The 27289-nt window shown below is 37.3% G+C and overlaps 2 protein-coding genes across 14 annotated transcripts in view; both read left to right on the top strand.

Annotated features, from left to right (window-relative positions):
* Nucleotides 1-11503, top strand: part of FSD1L (fibronectin type III and SPRY domain containing 1 like) — a 61832-nt gene extending 50329 nt beyond the window's left edge. For all 3 annotated transcript variants that reach the window (XM_070519089.1, XM_070519088.1, XM_044779103.2), the window contains 2 exons: nt 563-651; nt 5504-11503. In XM_070519089.1, the coding sequence (XP_070375190.1) occupies nt 563-651; nt 5504-5626 (212 nt within the window). In that variant the 3' untranslated portion in view covers nt 5627-11503. The remainder of the gene's footprint in view (nt 1-562; nt 652-5503) is intronic.
* A 4887-nt stretch (nt 11504-16390) lies between these two features.
* FKTN (fukutin) overlaps nt 16391-27289 on the top strand; it is a 66507-nt gene continuing 55608 nt past the window's right edge. For 2 of the 11 annotated variants that reach the window (XM_070519094.1, XM_014834483.3), the window contains exon 1: nt 16391-16437. Coding sequence is in view for 6 of the 11 variants with exons in the window: in XM_044779095.2 (XP_044635030.1) it covers nt 17339-17343 (5 nt within the window). In the remaining 5 variants the exon portion in view is untranslated. Of the gene's footprint in view, nt 16438-16462; nt 16596-17224; nt 17475-27289 lie in introns of those variants that run through there. The other 9 variants (XM_044779095.2, XM_044779100.2, XM_070519093.1 and 6 more) reach the window with 9 other exon arrangements.

The following is a 27289-nucleotide window of genomic DNA, read 5'->3' as shown; positions in this document are numbered from 1 at the left end:
AGGTGGTCAGAAAGACAGAGTTATTTTAGTTACACGATCATGTTGAAAGACAGACTGTGAGGGGATTTTACAAATTAACAAAGCTGAAGCGGTGATCACTATACTGAGATTTCAGAGACTGAAGTAGGAGTACGGCTTCAAGTAGTTAGCAGACGAGGGTTAATAAAATAACCTGAAATGGTGATAGGATTTCGGTAGAGAGGCTTGTTACAGTAAAAATGAGGAAGAAATAGCCTTGGTTTTTACTGGGCTAAGGAAACCATTTGCTACATAATGATAAAGAAATAGTTTATATTGAATAAGTAGAATAGTGCCAGATATGGAAGCAGTATGGAGATCTTTAAAACCAAAGAAAACTAGATTAGGGTTTTTTCTTAGGCACGTTCACTACTGATTTTCAAGTGAGAAGTACTAAGCCCAGTCCTTAAAATTTGTAACAAAAAAATGAATGCCAAAATATGCATTTAGCTATTACTTTTATGCATGATTATATGTTAGACTTAATTAGATGTTATAATTTTATGTATAATAAATTAGGCTTTTTTTGTTTCCTTCCTTTTAGGTCTACTTTCTTTCTATGATGCAAACTCAAAACAGTTGTTGTATTCCTTTAAGACAAAATTTACTCAGCCAGTACTACCTGGTTTCATGGTTAGTACCTAATTTATATTTTATTTGGTTTGGCAACTTTAAGGAGAACAATCTATGCTGTATATTTGAGGAAGCAGAATATCTTATTTTTTCTTCATAATCCTCTCCCTTTCTCCAGCTCACCTCTCCTAAATCTGTGGTTGTATATTTTTGGTATATTTGATTGAAGTAAATGTTAATACATAAAAGTGTGCAAATCCTAAGCATGCAGTTTGATGAATCTTCATTGGACTGCACTCATTTTTGTAACCAGCATCTAGATCAAGAAATGGACCATTACCACAGCCTCATAAGCTCCCTTGTGCCAATTTCCAGACCCTAATGGCCCTCCTCCAAAGTGGTTACTATCTTGAGTTTTACTACCATAAATTCATTTTGCCACCTTTTCAACTTTGAATAAATGGAATCCTACAATATCTTTTCAGCTCAACACTGTGTGATATTTATCCATGTTGTTCTGCGTGGTGGTAATTCACTTGTTCTCATATGGTTGTCCATTATATGACTATATCATAATTTACCCATTTTAATTTAGTTGTATACTTGAATGGTTTCCATTTGGGGACATTTACAAATAGAACTGCTATGAATATTCTTGTTCATGTCTTTTGGTAAATGTATGTATTTATTTCCATTGGGAACATAACTAGGATTGGGGTTGTTAGATCATATGGTATGTGTGTAATCCACTGTAGTAGGGTTTTCCAAAGTTGTTGGTATACTAATTTACCACGAGCAGTGTATGACAGTTTGAATCCCTTTATATCTTTATCCACACTTGGTATTGTCTTTTTTTAAATTTTAGTCTTTCTAGTGGTTATGATATATTACATGTGGTTTTCATTTGCATTTCTTTGGTGACTAGTGCTATTGAACACCTTTTTTGGTTCACCAATTGAACACCAATATTTATTGACTATTTGGGTATACTGTTTTGTGAAATGGTTGTTCAAGTCTTTTATTTGTATTTCTGTTGGGTTCTCTTCCTATTTCCTATTGATTGATTAAGAGTTCTTTACATAGTCTGAGTCCTTTGCCAGATATGTGTATGGCAAATATCTTCTCCACTCCAGTTTTCGTTTTCTCTCTCTTATTGGTGTCTTTTGATGGACAAAAGTTGTTAATTTTAATACTGCTCAATTTATCAGTTTTTTCATTTATGGTTAGCACTTTTTGTGTTCTGCTTAAGAAATCTTTCTTTACCCCCAGGGTCATGAAAACATTCTTGTGTTTTTTTTCTAAAAGCTTTTCCTTGTACATTTTAGATATAGACTACATTTACAATGCAAGAACAATGTAAAATTGAGATGTTTAGTATGAAGTTAGGGTCCAGATGCATTCTTTAATTCCATATGGATATCTGCTTATTCCTGGACCATTTCTTAAGATGATCATCCCTTTTCCACTGCAGTGCAGTGTCCTCTTTGTAAAATATTAGATGACTGTCTTTGTGTGGTAGGCTGAATGTGCATGTGCTATACACACATATATTATTCAGGACTACTCAATTGCAGGTTGATTTATATAAGAAAGAGTCATGATTCTCCATATAAAATGAAACTTGGCTTTTGAATTTATTTTTTTATTAAGCAAATGTTACTTCTTCTCCCAACTACTTGATACTTTGCATTTCTCTGTAAGGTTAGGCTGCTGTGGGGAGTTCTGTAATCCCATTAAGATCATCATTATTCTGGGTAGATCATTCCTTAATCTGGAGGCTACTTCTGCAAATCAGGATGGTAGATTTCCCCTAGACTTGCTGGCATGTTTTGTATGTGTATTCTTTCATCATCACCCACAACTATGAGGAGAAAGTATTCTCGGTATATGTGGGTTTAAAATACAGTACTTTTAGGGGCCGGCCTTGGTGGTGCAGTGGTTAAGTTCACGTGCTCTACTTCTTCAGCGGCCCAGGGTTCACGGGTTTGGATCCCGAGTGTGGACTTACGCACCACTTATGAAGCCAGGCTGTGGCAGGGGTCCCACGTATAAAACAGAGGAAGATGGGCACAGATATTAGCTCAGGGCCAGTCTTCCTCAAAAAAAAAAAAAAAAATTACAGTACTTTTAAATCTCACAATTGATTATTCACTCTAGATACCCTAAAATCTTAAAATAAGTTTAAAACAATGCTAATAACCAAACCCCTAGTTTTTCATTAAAAAGTAAAAGTGATTAGTGAATAATGTTATTGTTCACAGAAAACTACTTACAGATATTGAAAGGGTTATTTATTTATTTTTTCACTTTGACACAAAGTGCTGCTGTATTATGTATTTTTGGCTGTTTTCCAAATTGGTCAATCAGGGACAAATTTTTTACCATATGGAACTCAAAGTAATTTTTTTTCCCTTAAGTCTTAGATATATTTTTATAAAAGGGTAGGCTTCATGTTTAATTTGAGTCTATCTCAGGTAGATATGTCAGATACTCATTGTTTCTTCATTCCAAATAGTGAAATTATAATTTCATTAGTAAATGTTGTAAGATGCTTTAGGAAATGTATTTTCGAAATGGTTAAAATTGGTTTTTTTCCTTCCTTGAAGGCTTGCTTTTATTAACTAAGTAAATGACTGTTAAATTCTTTGTATACAAGATTTCTGGTTATTTAAGATTAAGATTATTTAAATTCTGGTTATACAAGATTTAAGGTTATTGAGGTGTAATTTAGAGTAGAGTACAGTTCTATGGGATCTGACAAACGCATCCACTTGTGTAACCACCACCATAATCGAGATAGAACATTTCCATCACCCTGGAAAATTCCTTTATGCTCCTTTGTAGTGGACCCCTCCAGTCCACCCAGTCCTGGCAGATACTAACCAGTTTTTAGTCCTTATAGTTTTGCCTTTCCCAGAGTATCATATAAAAGAAATTGTATGGTATGTAGACTTTTGATTCTGTAGCATAATGCATTTGAAATTCATCCATGTTGTTGTGTTTGTCAGTAGCCCCTTCTTTCTTATTGCTGACTAGTGTTCCATATATGTTTGTACCACACATTATTCATCCATTCACCAGTTTTTGGCAATGATGAATAAAGACACTATAAACATTCATAGATGGGTTTTTGTGTGAATATTTGTTTTCATTTCATTTCTTCACCTGGGAGTGAGGTTGCTAGATCCCGTTGTATGTTTAACTTTATAACAAACTACCAAAGTGTTTTCCAAAATGGCTGTACCACTTTTGCATTCCTACTAGTAATATATGAGAGTTCACCACATCCTTGCCATTATTTCATATTGTCAGAGTTTTTGTTGTTGTTAAGCCATTTTAATAGGTGTGTAATGGTATTTCATTGTGGTTTTAACTTGCATTTTCCTAAGGACAGATGATATTGAGCATCTTTTTATGTGCTTATTTGCCATTTGTATAATTTCTTTGGTGAAATATCTGTTAAAATCTTTTGCTTATATTTTTTATTGTTACTTGTTTTCTTATTGAGTTTTAAGATTTCTTTATGTATTCTGGATGTGAATCCTTTATCAGACAAATGTTTTACAAATATTTTTTTCCCAGTCTGTGTTTTTTTTCATTTTCTGAGCATTTCAAAGAGAAGGTTTTCATTTTGATGAAGTCTAGTTTATTGATTTTTTTTCTTTTATGGATCATGCTTCACCTAACTCATGGTCACAAAAATATTCTCCTATGCTTTCTTCTTGAAGTTTTATAGTTTAGGTTTTACATTTAGGTCTGTGATCCATTTTGAGTTAATTTTTGTATATCGTACCAGGTGTTGTTTATCTGTTTTTTTGCATTGGATGTCCAGGTGTTCCAGTGCCACTTACTGAAAAAGACTGAGCTTTTCCCGTTGATTTTCACCTTTGTGCTAGATATTATGAGTAAATGTTTTTGTAAATCGCTTAAATAATTTCCAAAAAAAGTAATATAGTAAGTAGTTTTTAATCAGAGTTGCTTTCTTATTTTGGTGGTTGTCATTAACTGAACCTGCTAGTTTAAAAAATTCAGAATATTAATTATATAGTTATAAATTTCACAGGTCAGTAGATACTTTGTTACAGTACTATAGTTACTTAGTAAATATGAACATTTCAGGAAATAATTGAAGGTGGGAATACTTAAACAATTTCTAGAATCTCCCCAGCCTTAAGCTTGTGTTGGCTACTACATGGCAATTGATGAGTTTAAATGATCCATATTTTCATATTTTAATTCTCTTGACTCTTTTCCAAATCAGTTATTGTTGACTTTATTGAATGATAGTCTTTGTTCACAGTGAAGCAGTTTTATCTTTTATAAACTCATTCACATTTATGATAATTAATAGAATATGGAAAGTGTCTCTGGATATTGCCATTTGCATTTTTCTCAGAAGTCGTTCCTAAAGAACTATAAAAGAGTTCTTATTGTTAAGGAAGTTAGGGAAGAAGCTAATGGATTTTACTCTGTTAACAGAGAGGTGTTCAATACCTACGGTCTCAGGCCACACCTCATTATCAAAATCTAAAGCAGTAATGGGATAAGCAAGCTGGCTCTTTGTGCACTGCTCTTGGTAGTGAAGGTTAGCAGCAGTAATGATGGCCAACGTCCTTTGCCTAGATTGATCTAATTTAGTCTCTAAACTTCTGCAGCCCTTAGCTCCCTCTCTTGTGTGCAGCTCCAGTGGGTTCCTCTACCACAAAGACGTCTTCTGGCCTCTGTGGTTCTAAAAGACTCTTGAGTTGTTAACCTTTCCACTCCTCCTCACTTCAAATATGAAGGTTATCGGTTTGGAACTTGCTCATGTTCACATATGAGGCATTTTGCCTTTCAAATGGGAATTTAAGGATCACTTAAGTTCTAATTTGATTTGAAATCTGACTGAAGCTGTGTGTCTGTCTTTTCCTAGGTTTGGTGTGGTGGACTTTCTTTGAGTACGGGGATGCAGGTTCCAAGTGCTGTGAGAACACTGCAGAAAAGTGAAAATGGAATGACTGGTTCAGCTAGCAGTCTAAACACTGTTCCTCAGTAATGCCTACTCAGAACACGTTTACCCCGCTGTGGATTGGGTGGCCTTTTCTGTGTAGTTACTAATCACAGAAATTTGAGTGGTGGAAATCAGGTTTGCTATCTTCTGCTTTAAGGCCTGGAATCTGTTAGCATTAAGCATCTAGTACGAAGCATTCACAGGAACCTACTGTGCAATAGCATTAAAGCAAAACGATATCAAGCAAGAAACTGTTTTGAAGAGTGAACGGGAAAAAAGGCCGTGTTTGAATAGTTACATAGAAGCCCATTGTTACTTTTTTGGGATTACTTTGGCTCTGCTAATATGTTCAGTTACATATGGTAGCCCTAGGGCCTGAAGTGAAAAGCATTTAAATCTTGCCTTCTTTCTTCTGTACTTAGTCTTTATCGCCTCACCTCCTAGTATTTAGTTCTTACACCCAGCTTTAAAAATATACAGTCCTCTTAAGTGTTTCTAAAAACTGAAATAATTGGTTGGGGGTGCTAGAAAGGTTTTCTTACAATGGTTTATTTTTCCCCTTTTATAAATAAGTTGAGTTTTGCTAAATTATCCTCTTTTGTTCATTGACTGGATTGTATATCATTTTCTCTTTTCCAAATATCGTGATATTTCTGTTGTGGTTACAGAAAGTGGAAGAGTTTCTAGACATACTCAAAGGGATATTCTTTATATGTTGCCCTGTTTAATTAGACTTCTTTTCATTCCATCATTTTGGATGTTGGGTAAGATTTTTTTTAAAGCTTTATATTTTCTCATTTTGTTGTCTAGTTCAATACTACCTTTAATAGTTATCTTTGGTAAAATTCCCATTTGATTTTGGTAATAACTGACAATAATTATACTGATTTTTAACGTTTCTAGTTGGAATGAGAGTTTATTAACATTATATAGAAGGTAGAAAAACCTACACTACTCAAGTTTTATCTAAGAAGGATAGGTTATAAAGGGAGGTGCTTAAAACTATTCTTTACTGAAATCATTTTTATCTGCTTTTTAATAAGATATGGAATGGTTTAAACAAGTGTTTTGAAAAAAATCTACATATCTGGCACATGAGTTTTTCAAATGTAACTATTCAGAGGTTATTTTCCTTTTGCTACATTTATTTGCTTTCTAAAGAGGTGTAATTTTTCCAAAACTCAACATAGAATAATCTTTCCCAAGCTTAGGGAGATGAGTAAAACCCATGGTTATTGAGCAGAACTATCTATTTTTAATAAGTTGATTAAAATTTGTAACAAGTATTTTGAGCCAAACTGAAAGTTGTAATTACAGTATTTAAGAAGTTCTTGAACATTTTAAAGAGGTCTGAATTTGTATATTCCTTAATTTTTGGAACTTTTACTTTCTCATGTTGACTTTCTTTCATTCTAAGTATCTTGTCCTATGACAACTTTCCCCCCAGAAATGACCATTGCTACTTACATTTGAGTTTGTTTCTACAGAAAGGCCTGGAGAACAGGAATAGCTCGTTCTCATTTAAAGTTTACTGCTTACTGGTAGGATGTTTTGTTCATTGGTAAAACAAATCTAAATAAGGAATTTATTTGAACTGGGTCTTATTTTTCCAGAGGACATTCATATCTGCACCATTGTCTGATGACATTTTGGTAATGCTAAAGATTATAAGGCAGTCTAGAGAATTTTGATTCTCCAAACAAATATAGTTTTGGTTTTTATTCCTCCTAGAGATTTTGAAAGAAATTTTTGGATGTTCTGTTCCCTACAGCGAGGTTATTCCAGGACCTAAGGAAACAGGAAATTGTAATTCTCTTTCGTAAGAGTCAAACCTGAAAGCAGTAATTTAGTGGTGTAGCTGCTTTACGTGAACAGTTAGACATGCATATTTTAGCAAAAATGACACGGAAAAAGCCAGTTCTTGTATAAAAACTTTTACTATTATGTCTTATATAATTGTGTCTTCTCTTTAATGCAGTGCCTTCTTCCTCTCAGCATGCTCTTGCTCCATTCCCCATGCAGTGTCACCTGGTATTTAAGTCAGATATCATGTTTTACTGGCAAGAGCCTTCTGTTGCAGGAGCATGGGGAAAAGGAAATATTAATCAGGGGCTGGAGGAGTGCATATGATTCTTTCCTGTGCTCATGCCACCATTTGAAACCCTTCATATAAAATTTTCTAATAATCATTCTGAAAATTCATTTGAAGTAATACAATGATTATTTCCAAATAAGAATCTGAGGTTCTCCTCTTACTGTGCTTCTTAAAGATCTCTAAAATAAAGAGCAAAGCGTGTGGGTTTTAGTTTAGTTGTTTTAAGTTTGTTTGTGTTAACTTAAACTGGAGAAGGTTTGCCACCCTCATTTCAAACTAGAAGATAAACAACTGTAGTGCCTATTTAAATAGTCTCAAATTAACGTAACTCTTGACCATGATATATAACATTGTCATGGACATTTGAATTAAAAACATTGAGCTCTTTTGTTCAATTCAATACATTGTGGAAAGTTAGCATACCCTTTTAACACTCTTGGTTGGTTTAGTTACTCTTTGTTTTGACAGGTCAAACATGATTGCTTTCTGTAAAAGAAATGCATGAGAGGTTGACAGTAATGGATGTATCACAGGTGTAAAAAAATTATGTTTTATAAAAACATGCATTTCTTTTAGCAGTTGAACCCCAAACCAGTTCTGGTAAACTGGATAAAGAAATGAAGGAATTGCCTTAAGCACTTTAGAAAAAGAATTTTTTTACAATTCATTTTGACTCTTTGGGCTTACCATGTCACATACGTCTTTAACTTTTGGTAAATATGTGTATACCAAACATTTAGTAGCAACGCACATAGGAACTTTAATATACAGTGAGTCTTTGAATATTCTACGTGTATATAAACAAATGGAAAGTATTAGGGGCGTGCCTGTCTGTACATCAGTTTGATGGTGTCTGTGCTGTTTGACAAACCGTGAAGTGCTGCTGTACAGCCAGACTTGTCTGCTTTGTTCTGCAAACAGGAATTTTTCCCCATGTTATCATCTAAAGAGACATTGGCTTGGTTTTATTTACTCATTTATGAAATTAAAGCATGAACAGAATCATGTATAATTGAATTTTTTGTGACGGATCCTTGATGGTATAAATAAAAGTAAATAATTTGTAATGAAATTTTAATTAGGCTAAGAGAGTCCATTTCATGACTTACCTAGAGTGATTAGTTTTTCTCTATATACTTTTTCCATAAAATTATAGTTATTTATATATTTTTAGTTGTTTCTTTTGGAAACAGGGGAAAAATTGGAAAAGGATATATATGGGAAATGGTTATGTCAAAGAGTATTAATCTTCGAAGAGGACAGTATAGACTTCTTACTATAAAATATGTGATTCCAGGCTAAAAATCTAAGGACTGTATTTTCAAATCATCATCATCATTCTTTTTTTAAAACCCTGTATTTTGTTAGATCAGTGTTCTTTCATTGGCTAATTCATGCAACAAATATTTAAGTGTCTCTGATATGGCAGTCATACTTTGTATTCGGATCTCCAAAGTTAGTGAAGTTTGATTTACTGTGCATATAGTTTTCCAACTTGTCAGTGGTGTGACAAATTGTATCTTAAAAACCATGTTTTGCTAATAAATTTCACAAAGTAAATTTGTTATAGTTTATTTAAAAATTCAAATTAACTGCATATAATATGGTTTACTTTTTATAGGCACATAAAATGAGTCTGGAAAAGTTTCTTCCTTGATTTTATTTTTACACTGGATATGTCCTTTTAGGGAAGTGCATGGTCAGCATAAATTTACTCAACATCCAAGCAACCATAAAGTTATTTGTTATTTTAAACCAAAATGTACATAATGCCAGTCCTGGAGCATTATAAGAGGTCATGAATGTTTCCTTAATCATCACGGAAAGATTACCTCACATTCAGTATAGTTGTAGTTTTGTGTGTATCTTACAGTATTCACATTATGCAAATATTTGTGATCCTGATATGTCATATATGATAGCTTTGTTACCTGGAATGTTTGATTAATGTAAATACTTTAAGCTTTTTGAGTAATTTGCAGTTTAAATGGATTACATTTGGTATATATTGTTTTTGTTGAAAAGATATTGTTGGACATGCTATATAAAGGTTAGTATTGGCTTATAAATAAATACCAGAGATTGCCATAGTTCTTTTCTCCTCAGACTACCCAATTATTAAATTAAAACAGTATTTGTTATTTCTGGATCAATATAAGGTACTGATTTTTGAATCATAATCATTTGAACTATGTTAGTTTAAACTGATATATTTTCTTAATGGTACCTGTTCAACATAAATTAGTCCTTGGGAATGGACATGTGGAGGATTTCATGGTATGTGGGGCAGAAGGTAGGTGAATGTGTTTGCTTTGGCTTGGAGCTTCTTAAGTTTGAACCAATTTTAAAGTCAGTCAAATTATAAGTGATTCGCAAAAGGCATTTTTATTAGTATTGAAACTTTTTGGAGAGCCTGAGGGCTATGAGAATACATAATTTTTTTTTTAACATTTCCAATATCTTTAAGGTACCAAAGTGCTGAGTCTCATTTACCTTTTCAGGGAGACTCTTTAAAATCAAATTCATGACTAATCCATACTATAAGATACATAATGGCTACAGTTTTAATGTAATTAATATTAAAAACCACTAGTCTTTAAAATTTCTGGATATAATATAAAAAATATTTTGGCTTCATTTCTTCTAAAATATTTAAAGTTAATTATCTGAGCTCTACCATATAATTATCTGAGCTCTACCATATACAAGATCTATGACCTCTACATAAATCATTTATCGTCTTTGGGCCTTCATTGCCTTACATAAAATAATTGTAACTTGTTCTGCCTACCTCACAGGGCTGTTGTGAGGAATAAAATGAAATGGAGTATGTGAAATTGCTTCAACAACAGTAAAATGCTGTATAAATGTAAGGTATTATTTTCAGTTAATAATATAGATTTAAGTGTTTGGATACTTCCAGATGCCATTTACTTTGATAAAGCATGGGCTTAAAGTGATATCACCAGAACTTCAAATGTGATTTTTAAAAAACCAAAATCCTGATTTAAATGTCCTTTAACATTCTTTAGTTTGTGCATGACTTGTGGCCTTTTTGTATTTTCTCATCAAGCCTGTTACTCTCTATCAGTTTCTAGAACTGTAAAATTTCTCCCACAGCATTAGTGTGTCAGTGTAGAATAGTAGCATAAGTAAATGGTTTAAGCTATGTTTCCATCCAGGCATTTGCACTTTCAACGGATGACTCCTCAGTGCCACATGCAAAGACTGAATTTGGCCTAAATAATTCTTCCCAAACAACCAAATGGTTCAACAGTTTGTTGTCATTGGATACATGATGTAAGGTGTACATGCCCACTTAACATTTGACAACTTTTGTTGCACTTTCATTTTTAAAAAATACGATGAAGCATTTAGAAACCTTGTTAACCAGGATATAATCTAATATCTCTCCTAACATATTTGTTTTGCTTTAAATTGGATTTATTAAGTAGTTTACAGGTTATCTTGATCTACAGATTATTTGGTATGTCTATCATCTCAACATAGTTTTGCTATGCAGTTCTGATGATAAAAATTCTAATTCCTCAGGTTTAACCTTTAAGTTACAGATGAAGAACATTAATGAATTACTTATAATGTACTCAGTGCTGCAAACTAGTGTTTTAATAAGCAGATTGCCTCATTTTCCTTGGAAACAAGACAAAGCCTTTTAAATGGTTTTTTAACTTTAAAATAGAGTATTCAAAGTGGAGTAACTTGTATGTTGAAATGATTGTATGTTCTGTATAGAATGACTGAGTTAAGTTTCACAAAAGCACCTGGAATATCTCATCTAAAAATTAAACGTTTTTTTTTCTGCTTTCTTTTGCGTCAGTGCTTGCATTTATCAACTCTCATCAAATATCTACAGTGTCTTGTTGGGGATGAGAGGATAAAAAATTCATACTCCCTTTGCCCAAAAGTTTACATTTTAGAGCAGTGCTGTTCGACAGAATTTTATGCAGTGATAGAAAGTTCTATATTTATGCTGTCCAACACAGTAGCTACTAGCCACAGGCAGCTGGTGAGCACTGTAAATGTGCCTAGTTCGATGAAAGAACTAAATTTTTTTTGTAATTTAAATGTAAAGAGCCACATTTGCTAATCGCTACTGCTTTGTACGGTGCAGCTATGGCTGGAAGACGAGACGTGCTAGAAGTAACTGTAATATAAATCAGGACCTTAGTTTCCGTCTTTGGAGCTTGTCACATCTTGGGTTATGTTTTGGTAGATGGTAGCTAAGAGAATCAGAACCAGAATCTAAGCCTTTTTAAAATTTATATTCTAACTTGAAAACAGTTTAGGAGAAAAAACAATCAGTCAATGACTAGATGAGACTGTAACTAAGATCATTTTCAACAAGAATGAAGGGACACTGGATAGTCCTGAGTCAGGGAGAGGCGTGTGACAAAGATAGTGAAAAACCAGTACCCTCGCACAGAAGGTGGAGTGTGACGGTGCAGCACCTCTGGAGAAGAGTCTAGCAGTGTCAAGATTTTACACATACCTTTGAAAAGTTAATTCCATTTCTAGATATTTCTCTTACATACTCACAAATAAGCCAGTATTCATTGCAGCATTATGACAGCAAAATACAAGCAACCTAATTGTTAATTGAAGAAAAGAATGGGCCACCAGAATTTTGAAGGCTCCCCTTTTTCTAATTTGCTTCACCGGTAAGCTACCATTTTAGGTAATTGCCCAGATATATTCTGCATTCCCCCCCCCCACCATAAATGTTGTAAATAAGTAGCCCATTATGGGAGTTGGCTTTAGTTAGAGCCCTTTCATTGGTTTACCAGGCCTGCTGTGCCTGGCTGCATCTCTGTGAGATAAGAGCTCAGGAAATTATGTGCACTCTACTTTGCTGTCGAAGTATTTCCCTTACTAAATCCTATTTTACATTTACACCGCATCATACTAGGAAGACATTTATGCCCATCTTGCACAACATCACCGGGATGATTAGATTGTGGTGTTTCCAGGTAACCCTACACAGCTGTTAGAGAATATGCTATAAATGGCAGTGTATTCATGATATTATGAAATGGAAAAAGCACTCTCCAATAGTATATACAGTATGATACCATGGATGTGTATGTGCACTTAGACTTGGACAAGAGGGGTCCCTGCCCTGATCCTCTCTCTCTGGCTGTGCCTGTCTTCTGGAATGAAAAATTGAAGGAGCCAAGGGATGGTATCCACTTGGAGTCTGTGATCCTCTACCCAGTTCTAGACTATGCACCAGATAGCCAGGACCCCAGAATTCCCTGCCCGACCACCCCAAAACCTGCTTCCAGAACACATGCAGAACTCTTCCCCAAGTCCATCCTGAACAAAGGCTGCACTACAGGTGTATATACCCGTATACTCAAGGGGTGGCAGTGTGTGAGGCGTGTGGATGGAGCTTGGATGTGGAGCCTGGGGTGTCCACACTGCATGCTATGAGGACCACCATGGCAAGCTGAAGTTAAAAGGAGACAGACCCAGGGGCTTGGAAGAAGAACAGGCCAACCTGGTTCTCATGCTGTGACTTTCCAGTACATGTCTGAGAATCCCAAATTTGAACTTAGATTTCTGTTCCATGAGAAGAAATATTTGTCAAGGTATTTATTTATTGTTAATTCTTATCTATTTAGACACTTAAATGTCAGTGTTGGCCTCCATTTGTACTCTTGCCCCAGGCCCCACAGTGTTAGAGTGGCCAGGATGTGTGGGATTTCCTGCATTTGAGTGATTTTTAAAAGATGGATGTTTGCTTATAAGAGAGGCTGTTTTTACCTATCCTTGTACCCCTCATCCATCTGGATTGGCTAACTAGGTTAAAGCATCCTGACATTCATTCACAGTGAGCTGAAGGCTCACAGCTGGGTTTCCCTCTGGAGAAGTACTGTCCCCACCAGTTGTATGTTTACCTCCAGTTAGCTGTTTGTTCCCAAACCTATTTATGCCAGTGGCAGTCACTGTTGTAATTATCTAATTTAAGTATTACATAAACCGATGAAATATGACTATGAAAACTTACTTATAAGGTAAGTGGGGGAAACTTTAGAGATGAAGAGGTAAAAAACATTGCTGACAAGTTCGTTGTGTCCAAGATATTGTAAATGATAGGGGAGAATTGCAAAAAATAAAAATCTAGGACTCTGAGTTCAGATTCCTTCACTTGTATCGTTAAGTTCCTCATCCACTTTAAAGAAACTAGAAATTACAGATGATGTATTATGTCTGTGGTTTATGTAAGACAAGCAGTGAGAGGAGCTGGCCCTGTGGCCAAGGGTTAAGTTCGCAGGCTCCGCTGCAGTGGCCCATTGTTTCGCCGGTTCGGATCCTCGGTGCGGACATGGCACCACTCATCAAGTCATGCTGAGGCGGCATCCCAGATAGCACAACCAGAAGGACCTACGACTAGAATATACAACTATGTACTGGGGGGGTTGGGGGGGCTTTGCGGGCAAGAAGAAGAAGAAGAAGAAGAAGAAAAAACAACAGCAAAAAAGAAGATTGGCAACAGATGTTAGCTCACGTGCCAATCTTTGGGGGGAAAAAAAAATCAAAGCAGTGAGAAACTAATCAGTTGATCCATACTTAAAAAGAGCTTAGCTCAAATCAAAATATTGGCCACTATAATCCTCTGCTATAACTGCCTTCTTTTTAGGTTTACATGGAACAAGATTTGTTATGCACTTGAAAAGTATTTACTTCTAAGAACTGATAATTTCCCCCTTTTCCTGTTAATTTTATTATGACAATTTTCAAACGTACAGAAAGGTAGAGAGGCTATTAATAATGAACACCTTTATGCTCATCACCTAGATTTATCAACTGTTAACATTTTGCTAGGATTGTGTCATCTTTTTTTAAAGTTTTAAAAAATGTCACCTGTAAGTACTGCAATACTCATCAATGATGACTTTTAAACACAGCCACATTCTGTTAACATTCTTAGCAAAATTGACAGCAATTCTTTAGTATCATCTAATGGCTCAGTCCATATTAAAATTTCACTTGTTTCACAAAATGTCTTTATGTCAGGATCCAGACAAGGTCCACACTTGCATTTACTTATATGTCTTTTAAGTCTCTGATTTTGTGGTAGTTCCCTCCCTATTTTTTAAATGCCATTGATAAAGAAACTGGGGCATTTGTCTTGTAGCATGTCCCACATTCTGAATTTAGATGGTCTCTATATCCCGTGTTAAATCTGAAGTTTTGATTAAATGCAGGTTCAATTTCTAGGCAAGAATCCTTCACAGGTGGTATTCTGTTGCATCACGTCAGGAAGTACATGTCTGGTTGTCCCAGACCTAATGATAAGACTGATCGGTGGGTGCAGGAGGTGCCAGCCTAATCCATCCATTCAAAAGTTCCCTGTCAACATTTCACCGTAATTTTACCATCTAGTCATAAGTGTTGTCTTTTGTATTATTTCATTAAGAGTAGCAAAATGGTGTTTGTTCCATCATTCATTCTTCATTTATGAGCTGGAATTCTCATTAGCATTTTGGTTAGACTGAAATACAGTTCACACAAGAAAGGAAGGATAAATGCTTGATGTTTTTCCCTTTATCAAGTTTCAGGATAGTGATTTGGTGCCCTGGCAACCTTCAATCATGGCTAATGAGTTTCAGTTTTAAAGAGTCATTATGAAGTTAAGAATTTTTATATATTTGATGTGTTTCAATCAATAGCAGTTATTCTTTGATGCTCAAAGTTTCCCATGTTAGGTCCCTTACGTTAGCACCTGTGTCCAATGATCCCATTAATCTTTGATAACTTCCTTCCTCTGGGTGTTACCTACTTTTTCATTAACCTACCAACTACCACTTATAAGTATACAGAAGAACTAGTTCTAAGTAATAAGAGCACTTCTACAGAATAAGCTTGTACGTACACAGAAAATGTCTGCAAGAAAAACAAAGTGGTAAGAATCATAGCCGCTAGGAAATGAGAAAGAAAAAGACTTCATTTTACACTTTTCCAAAAACAAAGTTTGGAAAACAACTCATTTATGAGGGGAGTATTTTCAGTTTTTACTATTGGGCTAATAAAACATTTTTGTAGAACAAAATTACAACCATTTGTTTCGTGCGTTATAGTTTTCAAACTTCATGTCAAAACTGATTTAGATCTGATCTCTAACAATAATCCTTTAGATTACACTGTTAAAAGTTAAAGAACCAGGTTCGGAATTGTGTGTGTATATTCCCAGAGTGTAACAGTCCGCTGGAGCCTGGATGTCATGCAGGCGCCTCGACCTCGTGAGCCGTGTTAAACGCTGCTCCAATTTCCCACGCTATCCCCCATCTCGCTTGGTGGTACCCAAACCAGAATTCAGGGAGTTATTCTGAATCTCTCTGCATAGCACACGCACTAAAAAATTATTCGTCGTTTATCTGAAATTCACATTTAACTGGCATCCTACAGTTTATCTCGAAAACTCACACGCTTTAGGAAACAGCTTAGCTGGTGCCTCTCCAATTCTTGGTCCACTTCCTACAATCTGGTCGCCTCAGGGCGCTGATGTAGTTATAACCTAGGCAAGGGATGAAACGGCTAAGTGGTTAGATTCCAAAGCCCAGGAAATCTCCAGGACTCAGCCGGGAGTCGGTGACTGGGGGAGGCCCGGGTCAGGATCGTGGGAACGTCTCCGAGACCAATCAGGCAGGCATCCGCGGCTCTGCACTTGACGGCCCTTTTGCAGCGGTTGCTGGGAGTGCCGTAAAGCGGAGCTGCCGCTGCTGTTGTGTGAGAAAAGGTAAGGGAGGCTCAGCTGGGTTGCTGGGGATGGGCAGGCCCTTGGAGACAGGTGCCGCTGGTGGCTCAGGTGCCCTCATGGGCAGCCCCCGGCATTCTGGGCACCTGCCCTCCCCCCGGCGGCCACAGGTGGAGCGCGCTCCGGGCAGGGGGTACTCGGTGAGTCAGGAGCACCTCGTGGTAGAGGTCCTCGGGCAGTCCTTCCCACGCTGCTGGGCGTGTCAGCAAGTTAAATCCGCATCCTGGGACCAGTTCAGTTTTGGAGGGCGATCAGGACCCTTGTAGGACCTGGGCTGTGGTAGTGATGTTTGAGCAGGGTCGTGAGAGCCATATCGAGATTTTCGAGAGGACGAGGCGTGGGTCAGAAGGACATTGCAGGTTGTGGGACCAATGTGTGCAAAGGTGCCGAAGCGTGAAAGGATCTGCCAGGTTTTCACAGCACCGCTTATTAGGGTAATGGCTGGAGGGATGGGGGCGGGGAAGGGAAGGCCAGGAATGTGGCGGGAGCTAACGGGGAGTCTCGGCTGGGAAGGACCTTGATGCCCCATGAAGGAATGTGGAGTTCTTCCGTGGGCAGTGAGAAGCAGCCTTATAGAGAGGGAGCAATTTAATTAACCATCCTTGTCTCTTCTGATGCTTTCCCCCGGGCTTCCACTTTTAGTTCATTTGGAGGAATATTTCCGGAAGCGCTCCCTTTGTGTGCTTAATAATTGGGTGGACACTAAATCTAGCCATACTCAATAAAGTTTCCTATGGCTTTGACGTCTGCCTTTTGTTTGCATTATCAGCTGGAGGATGTCGGGAGAGACTGGATTTGTGCAGAGGTGACTGTTAGAAGCTTTGAATAGGAGTCCTGAGAACTGAGTTCAGATTTCATCACCATCACCAATTTCTCAAGTTACATGAGGCAAGTCACTTCTGTCTGGGCCTCAGTTTTCTCAGGTGTAAAAAGAGGACCTAGGTGATACCAGGTTCTTTCTACTTTTGAAGATAGCCGGTTTCCAAAGAATTAACATCAGCCTGTGAACAAATATCAAAGTAAGTGATGGAGCGGTGCATTAGGAATTGGGAAAAGAGGGAAGCGCAGTAGAAAATGCTGGGATTGAGCTGTACACTGAGAATGGAAGGCTTGAATCATCAGGAACCATCTCTGTTGACAATCATGGATAAAGAGTAGGCAGGAGTAGGCATTTATATTTTAGAGTATTTGTGGAGGTAGGTTTTGAGAGGATAGAGGATTTGGGAAGGATGGCATTGGATGTTGAAGGAACCCCAAGTGGTAAGAAGTGCAGTATGTTCTGAAAAAGAAGAAAAAAGGAATGAGAGAAATGTCAGCAATATACAGGACTTGATTGGGTTCCTAAAAGGTGAATTTAAGTGCTGTTGACCAAAATGAGTATCCTGTCAGAAGTGCAGCATGCAATAGTGTATTGGGAGGAAGGTGGTTTAGATTGTAACCGGATTCTGGTGTTGCCAATAACTCACCTCTTGGGCTGTCATTTAATTCGTCCAGATCCTATTCTCCTCTGTAAAGTGATGTTGTTGGACTAGGTGGTCTCTCTTCTGTAAAAACCTGTAAAACACGAGTCTGTGAGGATGAGAACTACTCTCATGAAGCGGGGAGGGAGAGAGTTGATGGAGAATAAAATTGTTAATTTTGAACATGTTAAGTTTGAGTTGTAGGAATAGAGTTGGAAAATATAGGCAGATGGAGTTAATAGGCTGGAACTTAAATAGTAGCTTTTCTCTCAGAGGTCTTGAAAATGAATTTACTTTGAGGGAGAGTTTATAGAGAGTCACTAACTGTAGGATGTTCTCATAAATAGGAGGCTAGAGAAATGATTGAAGGAGACATGCAGATCCCAGAGCAAGGATTCCTTTAAAAAAAAGGATTACACATAGTCATAGTAGATTCTTAGGGCCAACATTGTTATTGAGATAATTTAATAGCATTTACAGCAAATAGTAAGCACTCACTTCTTGGAACTCTGGCAGAAAATAAATAATTGAAATAGATATACTCTCCACTGTCTTTCTAATTGTCTACTCAGAAGTAATATCATTTACATATTTGTTTATTCAACAAATATTTCTATGTTTCAGGCACTGCTGGGTGCTAGGGATACAGTGAATAAGGCAGACGTTGCTCCTAAGCTCCCCACATATAAAGGCCTTAGCGTCAAAATCGGTGCTTTTCACATTTCAACGTGAACATGTGAATCACTGAGGATCTTGCTGAATTGTAGCTTCTGAATCAGGAGGTCTGCAGCTGGGCCTGAAAAGTCTGTGTTTTTGACAAGCTCCAAGATGGCGCTGACGTCGCTGATCTGAGGACCATACTTTTAAGTAGCAAAGATCTAGATCCTGTCTAGCAACTGTGGCAGCTATTAAGCCACTACTCCTACCCATCATCTGTTTTTATTAATAATTTTATTGTCTATGAAAATAATATATGCTCATTATCAAAATATTGAGACAATATAGAAAAGCATAAGGACAATGTAAAAATCACCCCGATTCCCCCCACCTAGAGATAACCAAGGTTATTTTGGTGAACCTCCATCCACATTTTATATCTGTACATGTTCATACTTTATATGTTGTTCTAAGTACTTGGTACACTCAGCCCTGTGTTTGATTCTGTTAGCTTTATAGTTTTACTAAGATCAGTACCCAAATGTCCTCAACCAAGTCATTAAGTACTTGCCTTCTTGTGGGGAAGACTTTACTCACTTAAGAATAACTTGATTTAACACCATTCTGTTACTCTAAAAATGGAAGAAAATTAACATGATTAAAGCTTATAACGTGTGGGCTGTGGTAAATTAATATTTGTTAATTGAGCCATAGGATGAGAGAATTAAAAAAATTTTTTTGACACTTATTCTTTTTTTCCTTATTGCCAAATCAGTTGAAGTTCACGTAGGATAAACAGAAAAGAAAAAGAAAAGCACCTACACTCTTCCAACCCAAAGACAACCCTTGTTCTTGCTCTGGTGTATGTGCTGAGGTCACTCTTAAATGAACTCATGGAATAACTTATGTAAATAATGTTTGGGTCCAAAAAAATCCTTGGTTCATCGATTTTCTGCTGCCTTTGAAATAACCATAATCTGTTGTTTATACTCTGTAGTCTTGGGACAGGGACTAGCTAGCACCTTTGCCAGTGTTTAGGGCTCAGTAATATTTATGAACTTAATGGAAGAATGAATGAATGAGGCAGCGAACCAAACAGACCTGTGTGACATAAACTCTGGTCACTCATCCCCTGCAGCTGCTCGCCTTCGCTGCTCATCTGAAGTGCTTTTGAATGCTCCTGGCCTCATAGAGCTCTTCTGGGGCAACAGAGGTCCATCATATATATAACGTTGCCTTTTGAATGTATGTCTGCGCTTGACTTCTGCTGTGGAAGAATACAGAATCCTGGGGAATACAAAAACAGATATGTAACCTCCTGTCTCAAGAAACTGTAATTTAAGGCTGACTGCAAAAATAGTACAAATATACAGTGCTGTGGAAATATGAGTGAGGGGGACCTTAATTGTCTGAAAGCAGAATTACTAGTAGACCTTTAAATTGACTATTATTAATTATTGCTAGCATTTATTGTATACTTACCATGTTCTAGGTGCTATTCAGTGCTTTACATGTATTAATTTGTTCAATCCTCAGAACAGCCCTGTGGGTCAAGTACAATTCATAGATCCATTTTAAAGATGAGGACATAGAGAGATTAAGTAACCTGCCCAAGGTCATACAGGCAGCAACTGGTAGGCAGGATTTGAACACAGCAATCTGTCTTCAGAGCCTATACTCTTAATTACTCAATAGGCAGTGAGGGGGGTGGGGAGTGGGGGAAGAAAGCATTGTTGATAGAAGGAATAGTGTGGCCTAAGGCGCTGAGGCGAGCAGCGCTGCATCAGTGGGTTCATGTAGGGGAATAGTACTAAATAAGCCACTGGGGATCTTAGAGCAGGGGAGGTGACGCAAAGGTACTTAAGAAACCATCAGACTTTGGTCCCTAAGATGGGTATTTATGCAGGAGGCTTTCTATCTAAGTGGAGGTAATAAGGCCTTTAAGTTAGGCTACTATACTGGAAAAGGAAAAGAAATGACAGCCTTTAGAGGCACTGAGAAGAATATACACAGTTTGTTGACTCATTAGATGTGGAGTTACAACCACAAAAACTATTTTGTTTTGAACATAAATAATTGGGAAAATAGGGATTTCATTAACAGAATAGATGGGCAAGTCATGAAAGAACTGTGATTTGAAGGTGGATAGTGATTTCTTTTAGCTGCTATTGGAATGTTCAAGAGGACGTATCCAGCAGTTGACTGGAATATTTATAAGTAGTAATTAGCCAGCACGTGTGGGAAGTATACCTAATAAAATGATTAGGAGCAAGAGGATATAAAGAAGGCGTCCATCCAGATTTAACATCAAGTGCAGAATAGTAGGCATGTTAGGCAGTACCACTTCCTTCACCATTTTACTTTGCTCCTATCTTGTCAGTCCCCTCCTGTCTTCACTTCCTGTCTTTTCTAGCCTTTGTTTTTTAGGATCTATCATTTCAGACACTCCAATACCTCATTACTCCATAGTCATTCAGAAAGGAGTCACTATATATTTGTGATTTTTCTGGAGCATCAAATGGAGAGACTAATTTTTTCTGTGTGTGTGTGAGGAAGATTGGCCCTGACCTAACATCTGTTGCCAATCTTCCTCTTTTTTGCTTGAGGAAGATTGTCACTGAGCTAACATCTGTGCCAATTTTCCTCTATTTTTGTGGGACACCGCTACAGCATGGCATGACGAGCAGTGCTAGGTCCGTGCCTGGGATCTGAACCTGCAAACCCCAGGCTGCCAAAGCGGAGGCCCAAACCCAACCACTACACTACCAGGTCAGCCCCCGAGAGACTAATTTTTTTTTATCTTCAAGTGTCAGTCAGCATGTTGAGGTAGAGGTTATGATGCGAAGCGTTAAGATGTAAGTGAGTGGTTAGCAGATAAAGAGACCTCTTAACTCCTCGCAGTCCAATCTTTACTTCTAGGCTACTGACACTCTTCTGAGACCTTAGCAGTGATAGGAAAGGAAATGAACAGCAAGAAGGACCAGCAGTATTTAGGGAAGATGGATAGCATCTATTGCTGCTAGGCCTTTTTTGGCTTAGAGCAGCTGAAAATGTTGATTTTTTTCGTGTCATAACTCTGAATACATTTTCAGAAACATTTTATCTTTATGTTTGCCAATCTGCTGCCTCATCTCTCTAACCCGGCCTTTGCCTAATTACATTACTCTCTTTCTTCCCGGTAGTTTAGCCTCCTGTTTTATTTTTGCAGTGCAGCGCATATTTGAACCTCATTCTGTCTGATTCATACCACCCATGCCTCCCTCTCACTCCCCAGTGTCCCTGGATAAGTTGGCTGTAGCAGCATTGAGGGGAGCAGGCTAGCACACGCCATCTTAGGAACATAACTTAGGTGTCAGGCTGTCATTTCTTGCCCAAGGTCCTCTGATATCAAGAGAGGTGATCCAGAAGGCAGGAGTGGGAAGAAGTGGAATAAAAAATCTGGCACTTAGACAGTCTTTCAAACAGATCCCTACCCAGATGATTCTCAAAAGAGTGGTGGTGGTGGAGGATGTCAGGATAAGCCAGGTGCCAAAGTCTTTCTGCCGTTACCTTCAAACAACAAATGACACTGAAAAAGCAAGTGGGAAGCCAAAAGAATGTGGAATGCTGCTCTTGGCCGTGGAAAGAGCCTGAGAACTGTCTTAACTTCCTGTCCTGTACGTTTTTCTTTCACGTTTGTGTATGGCTTTCGTATACTACCATTTTTTTTAACCCTTTTCATATCTTGACATGTAGTGAAATTGATAATAAGGTATGAAAGAAAGGATAAAAGAATGTGTTTGCTCTTGGGCTGGAGGGACTACTCCTGGGCTGTAGCTACCCCAGGCCCAAAGACTGAGGGGATTGACAGCTCTGACATCCGTCACCATGGAAAGGTTCAGCTGGGAAGCAGATCCACCCATTCCTTGTTTCTTCATTGACAAATCTCAGTTCACGCACTATTATGACCCACTTCCATGTCATCTAGGACTAATTTCTGTGCTGTAATATACCACACTTAGATTAACCTTCTGATATTTGCATTAAAACTGGAAGACACTTGGGCTACTTAAACCTCATAACTACCCTTAGTGTCCCTATTACATCTTGTTTCCTTCCTGAAAACATTTGTCATCTTTTTTTCTTTACCTCCTCATTTTAAATTACTTTCTCTGCAGCATTCTTTTCTCTCCCGTTAGACATGAGATGCTCTCTCCTTTAGGAAACTTTACCTAAGTATAAGTAAGAAAATACGTTACCTATCCTCCTGAACGTTTTTATAATGATAGCTAAAATGTCATGTATAAAAAGAAATATATGCATAAATACTATTTTTATTTTGGTTCTATGCCGTATTTCTCCATGTTATTATTTTAAAGATTGGCACCTGAGCTAACATCTGTTGCCAATCTTCTTTTTATTTTTATTTTTTTTTCTTCTTTTCCCCAAAGCCTCCCAGTACATAGTTGTATATTCTAGTTGTAGGTCTTTCAGTTTGTGCTATGTGGGACGCCGCCTCAGCATGGCTTGATGAGCGGTGCCATGTCCGCGCCCAGGATCCAAACTGGCGAAACCCCAGGCCACCAAAGCGGAGCACACGAACTTAACCACTCGGCCCCATCCCAGCCCTGCTCCATGTTATTTTTAAATGGTTATTGTTCAGGAGTTAGAGCAAGTATGGGCTCTAAACTTAAAAAAATCATGTTGTTCTATTTCATACTCTGTTTTATCATAAAAGTTCCTCTAGACAGAGAACTTTCTTAAATAAAGTCTTTAAAAAATAATTTTGTGTGCTCTTGAGCATTGTGCAGTGTTTTGAAGTATACTTAGTTTACTTATTATTGCTTGATACTGATTCAGCCAGTTTTAGGCTGGTAGGGGAGAGGGTTCATGTATACTAATAACTATAATTCAAAATAGAAAGTAGTAAAAGCCTTAGTTGTCTCTCATTGTGCTCCCATGATAACCTGTACTTACTCCTTCACTGCAATTACACTATTGATGTTGCCTCTGTTTTTGTCTCTGATTGAGTCTATTACAAACTAGAACAGTGGTTCTTAATAGATGTGAGGGTAGTAAGGTATGGGGCTTTGCATTTTGAAACAAACTTCCCATGCTATTCCTTAGGTACATCACACCCTCTAGCACCATCACCATCACCATTCTCCTTTTGAAAACTCTAATACTGATCTCTAAACTCTGAGAAGATATGGAACTGTATCATCATTTTCTCTCCAGTGCTTAGTTTTCTTTTGGCTTCTGTGCCTATTAAGGTAGACAGTAAGTATTTATTCCCTGCAAGAAGGTAAACCCAGGAGTTTAATGCTGGGAGAGATCACTTCTGACTTGGAAGGGCATGAAAGACTTATAAAAGAAGGGTCACTTGAGAGGGATTTGAAAAGAGGTATAGAACTGGTTTTATGGAAATGGAGAGTGCATTTCAGACAAGAGGGCATGAGCAAAAGCAGAGGCAGGGCTGTGTGGTATGTATTCCAGGAATATTTGGGCAAAAACCGTAGACTGTGTGAAGTGGGAGAAAGCTTAGAAAATTTGCCTGAATTCAAATTGTGAATACCCTTGAATGCCATTGTGTGGAATTTGAACTTTATTTGTAGGTGGTAGAGAACCACTGAGAAATTTTGATTGTGGTGTAACTTGATTCCTCTATCAGCAACTTGATATGTCTGTCAATGTATAGGTAAGATGATGGGTAGGTAGAAAGTAGAAACAGACTTCAGTTGAAATGAGGATATTAGGTACAGTTAGAGTCTAAATTGGAATGACAGTGAAGAAAGAAGAGGTAGTTGATGCCCGAGATAATTTTAGAGGTAAACTCAACAAGCCTTGGCCTCTCTTATTTTAAGTATCACATTGTTCATTTTAAAGTGGTAACACCATTCCCAGTGAAGAGAGAGTGTTAGCCAAAATGAATGTTTTGACATGCTGATATTCCTCCTTTTGCAGTTGAATGGCCTTGGCGTTTATAGAAAATAAATAATGAGGTAAAGTTAATTGGATATCATCTTGATAATAAAAATGTAGTCAAGTGATTGACTTTGGAGGTTTCTTTCATGTAAACATTAATTGTAGATTAGAGATGTATCCAAAGAGAGAACAAGATATTCATTTGGACTTTGTTTCTGTAATGGTTTATATCGGCCTTTTTGCTTTCTTTCCCATTTATTAATTCAGATGTAGAAGGGGCTGAGCTATGGCACGCTGCAAATGCCACTTTAGATTTCATTAGGAATCAGTGTACAATACGCTGATGCCCTGTTTGATACGAGTACAAGAAACTTAGCCTCAATATTGAAAATGAAGGGTATTCTCCTTGTTATCTTGTGAGCTGCCCTTAATAGAATATTTGGTTATTTTATTTTATCAAGTTTTAGCTGACAGCAAAAAATATTACCATCATCAATGTTGTTTTATGTTGCTGCTTTTCATGGTTTTAGGAGGTAGAAAATGATCGTGATTTATTTAGTTATCTTTGTTTTATATATTATCTGTAGATCCAGTGGATTATTCGCATCACTGTTGATATCATTTCTCTTAAATAGTTTGTTGATCTTATATAATTTCTTATAGTGTTTGCTTCATATAGGCTTCAGCTCTGGAAGCTCATTTGGATTGTTTCAAAACCCCAAACCAAGATTTCTGATTTAAGATGGCAGAGTAAAGAGATTTGTGCCCGCTTCTATCTGAAATTACCCTGAAACAAAAGGACAGTGAGAGACAGAGATGTAATTACATCTTCAATGAGACTATAAGTCCTGTAACCCCAAATTTAAATATTTGAGAAGTTGTTGTCAAGTGTAAGCAGGAGGAGATTCAAAGAGGATGCTGGTAGAAGGAGATCTCAGACAGAGCTGGCAGAGCCGTGAGAGAGAGATCTGTTTACAGTGGGATCGGGATGCTTAGGAAGGCAGTGGGAGCTTCCTTGGGTTGTTGGGCAACATGAACTATCAGGAAAAGAAGACCGAATGAGAAAGCACACAGGTACACCGTCTTTGCAGGAAGCACTCTCTGGGTGAGGCAAGAAGTAATGGCTGAACAACTTTCGCTTGTTCCGACACAGTTTCCCTCTCTCTTTCTCTCTCTCACACACACACACACACACACACACACAAATCTGTCGTAAACAGCTTCCTTGTATTCCAGAGGAACTACCTTCTAGTCGAGAACGCAGTCTTGTTTCTTCCTTCCACAAATAGCTGATCAGAGTGGAGTTCACATCATTCAAAGATAAATAATAATAAAAAGGAAATGAGCACAGTATCTGTGCAAAAATTCTATAAGAAGAAAGGAGAAAAGAAACGGAGAAACAAATGGCGAAGAACCCATGAGGAAACTGTATTGGCCTAACAAGTTTGATGAAATAATCACTTCTTTAAAATCAGAGACAAAGGTAATTGATCCAAGAACCAGGAAGAAATAGTAAGAGAACAGTATCTGGTGAACCATAATCTGACAGAGCTCCAGAAAGAAAAATAAAATCAGAGAAATAAAAATTGCCACATTGGAAGCAAAAAGGAGAATTAAGATTATTGAAAACTCAGTAAAGGACATGACGACAGGCTTTTGAAAGTTGAACAACGTGAAATGGGAATGAAAGGACATGAAACAAATGCTTAATTGTAGTTCTGGAAATAAGAGAATTCAACATTAGAACAGAAAAATATTCAAACATATAACTTAAGAAAACAGTCCACAAAGAAAAGAAATCTTGATTCTGCAGATTGAAAGGGCACATAATGAGAAAAAACTAATACACAGTCCTCCACATCATAACATGACCTAGTTTTTAAAAAAAATGGATTTCAAGGGTAAGGAATGTATTCTTTGCTCATCTCGTTAAAAAGATCAGCGTACGTATAGAGGAGTGCAGAGGAGGGATCAGATATTGTCAAGGGAATATTTAGCATTATAGGACAATGGTACAAAGCCTCTAAATCATCAGGGGAAAGAAATCGTGACCTCACAGCCAAACTGTCAGTTGACAACCATTTTTGAAGAGTGCAAGAGCTCAAGGTAAATGGTACTCAAAGTTCTCTTTGGTAAACTATGAGAAGATGAATATCAGCTATCCAGGAGATAAGCAGAGTTGATACAGCAAGAGGATTGGCAGGGAACATCATAAGAATAAGTCAAAAACAACTAAGATTTGTAGTTACAGAATACAATAGAACTATAACATGGTAGAAATAATTAATAAAGGCGGGATTGAAAGGAGAGAAGGCAGGAGGTAGTATAAATTTGCTAATTTCTTATTTTATAGCTGGAGAACAAAAGACAGAAAGCTTAGACATCAAGTAATAGAAGTGTTAGTATATTTAAAGGAATAAGGATAAACACTTAAAGAACAAAATACAGTATGTTTAACCCAAATCAAACAGTGGAGAGGAGGTAAGAACTAGAATTATATTGAATTTCTTGTCCCTAGAAGTAGAGATGGGACCAAAGATGACAGAACAAAAATTTTTATCATGGCGTTCTTTATTTACACTTGCCAGAAACTGAAAGCATACATGGGATACCTATAAAAACTGATCACATCAAAAACGATAAAGAGCTCTCAGACGGATGATGTTCCTTGACCACAAGCTTTCTGCATTTCTTCCATGGAATTGTTCTCTGTAGGGTCAGCGGCAGCAGCATCGCCTGGGAACTCAGCAGAAATGCCAGTTCAGAGGCCCCACACCAGATCCACTGAAGCAGAAACTGGGGAAAAGCCCCCC

The sequence above is a fragment of the Equus asinus genome, chromosome 10 (assembly GCF_041296235.1).
Source record: "Equus asinus isolate D_3611 breed Donkey chromosome 10, EquAss-T2T_v2, whole genome shotgun sequence".
NCBI lineage: Eukaryota > Metazoa > Chordata > Mammalia > Perissodactyla > Equidae > Equus > Equus asinus.
The sequence above is the reverse complement of the archived record's forward strand: the minus strand, read 5'-3'. Positions and strand labels throughout refer to the sequence as shown.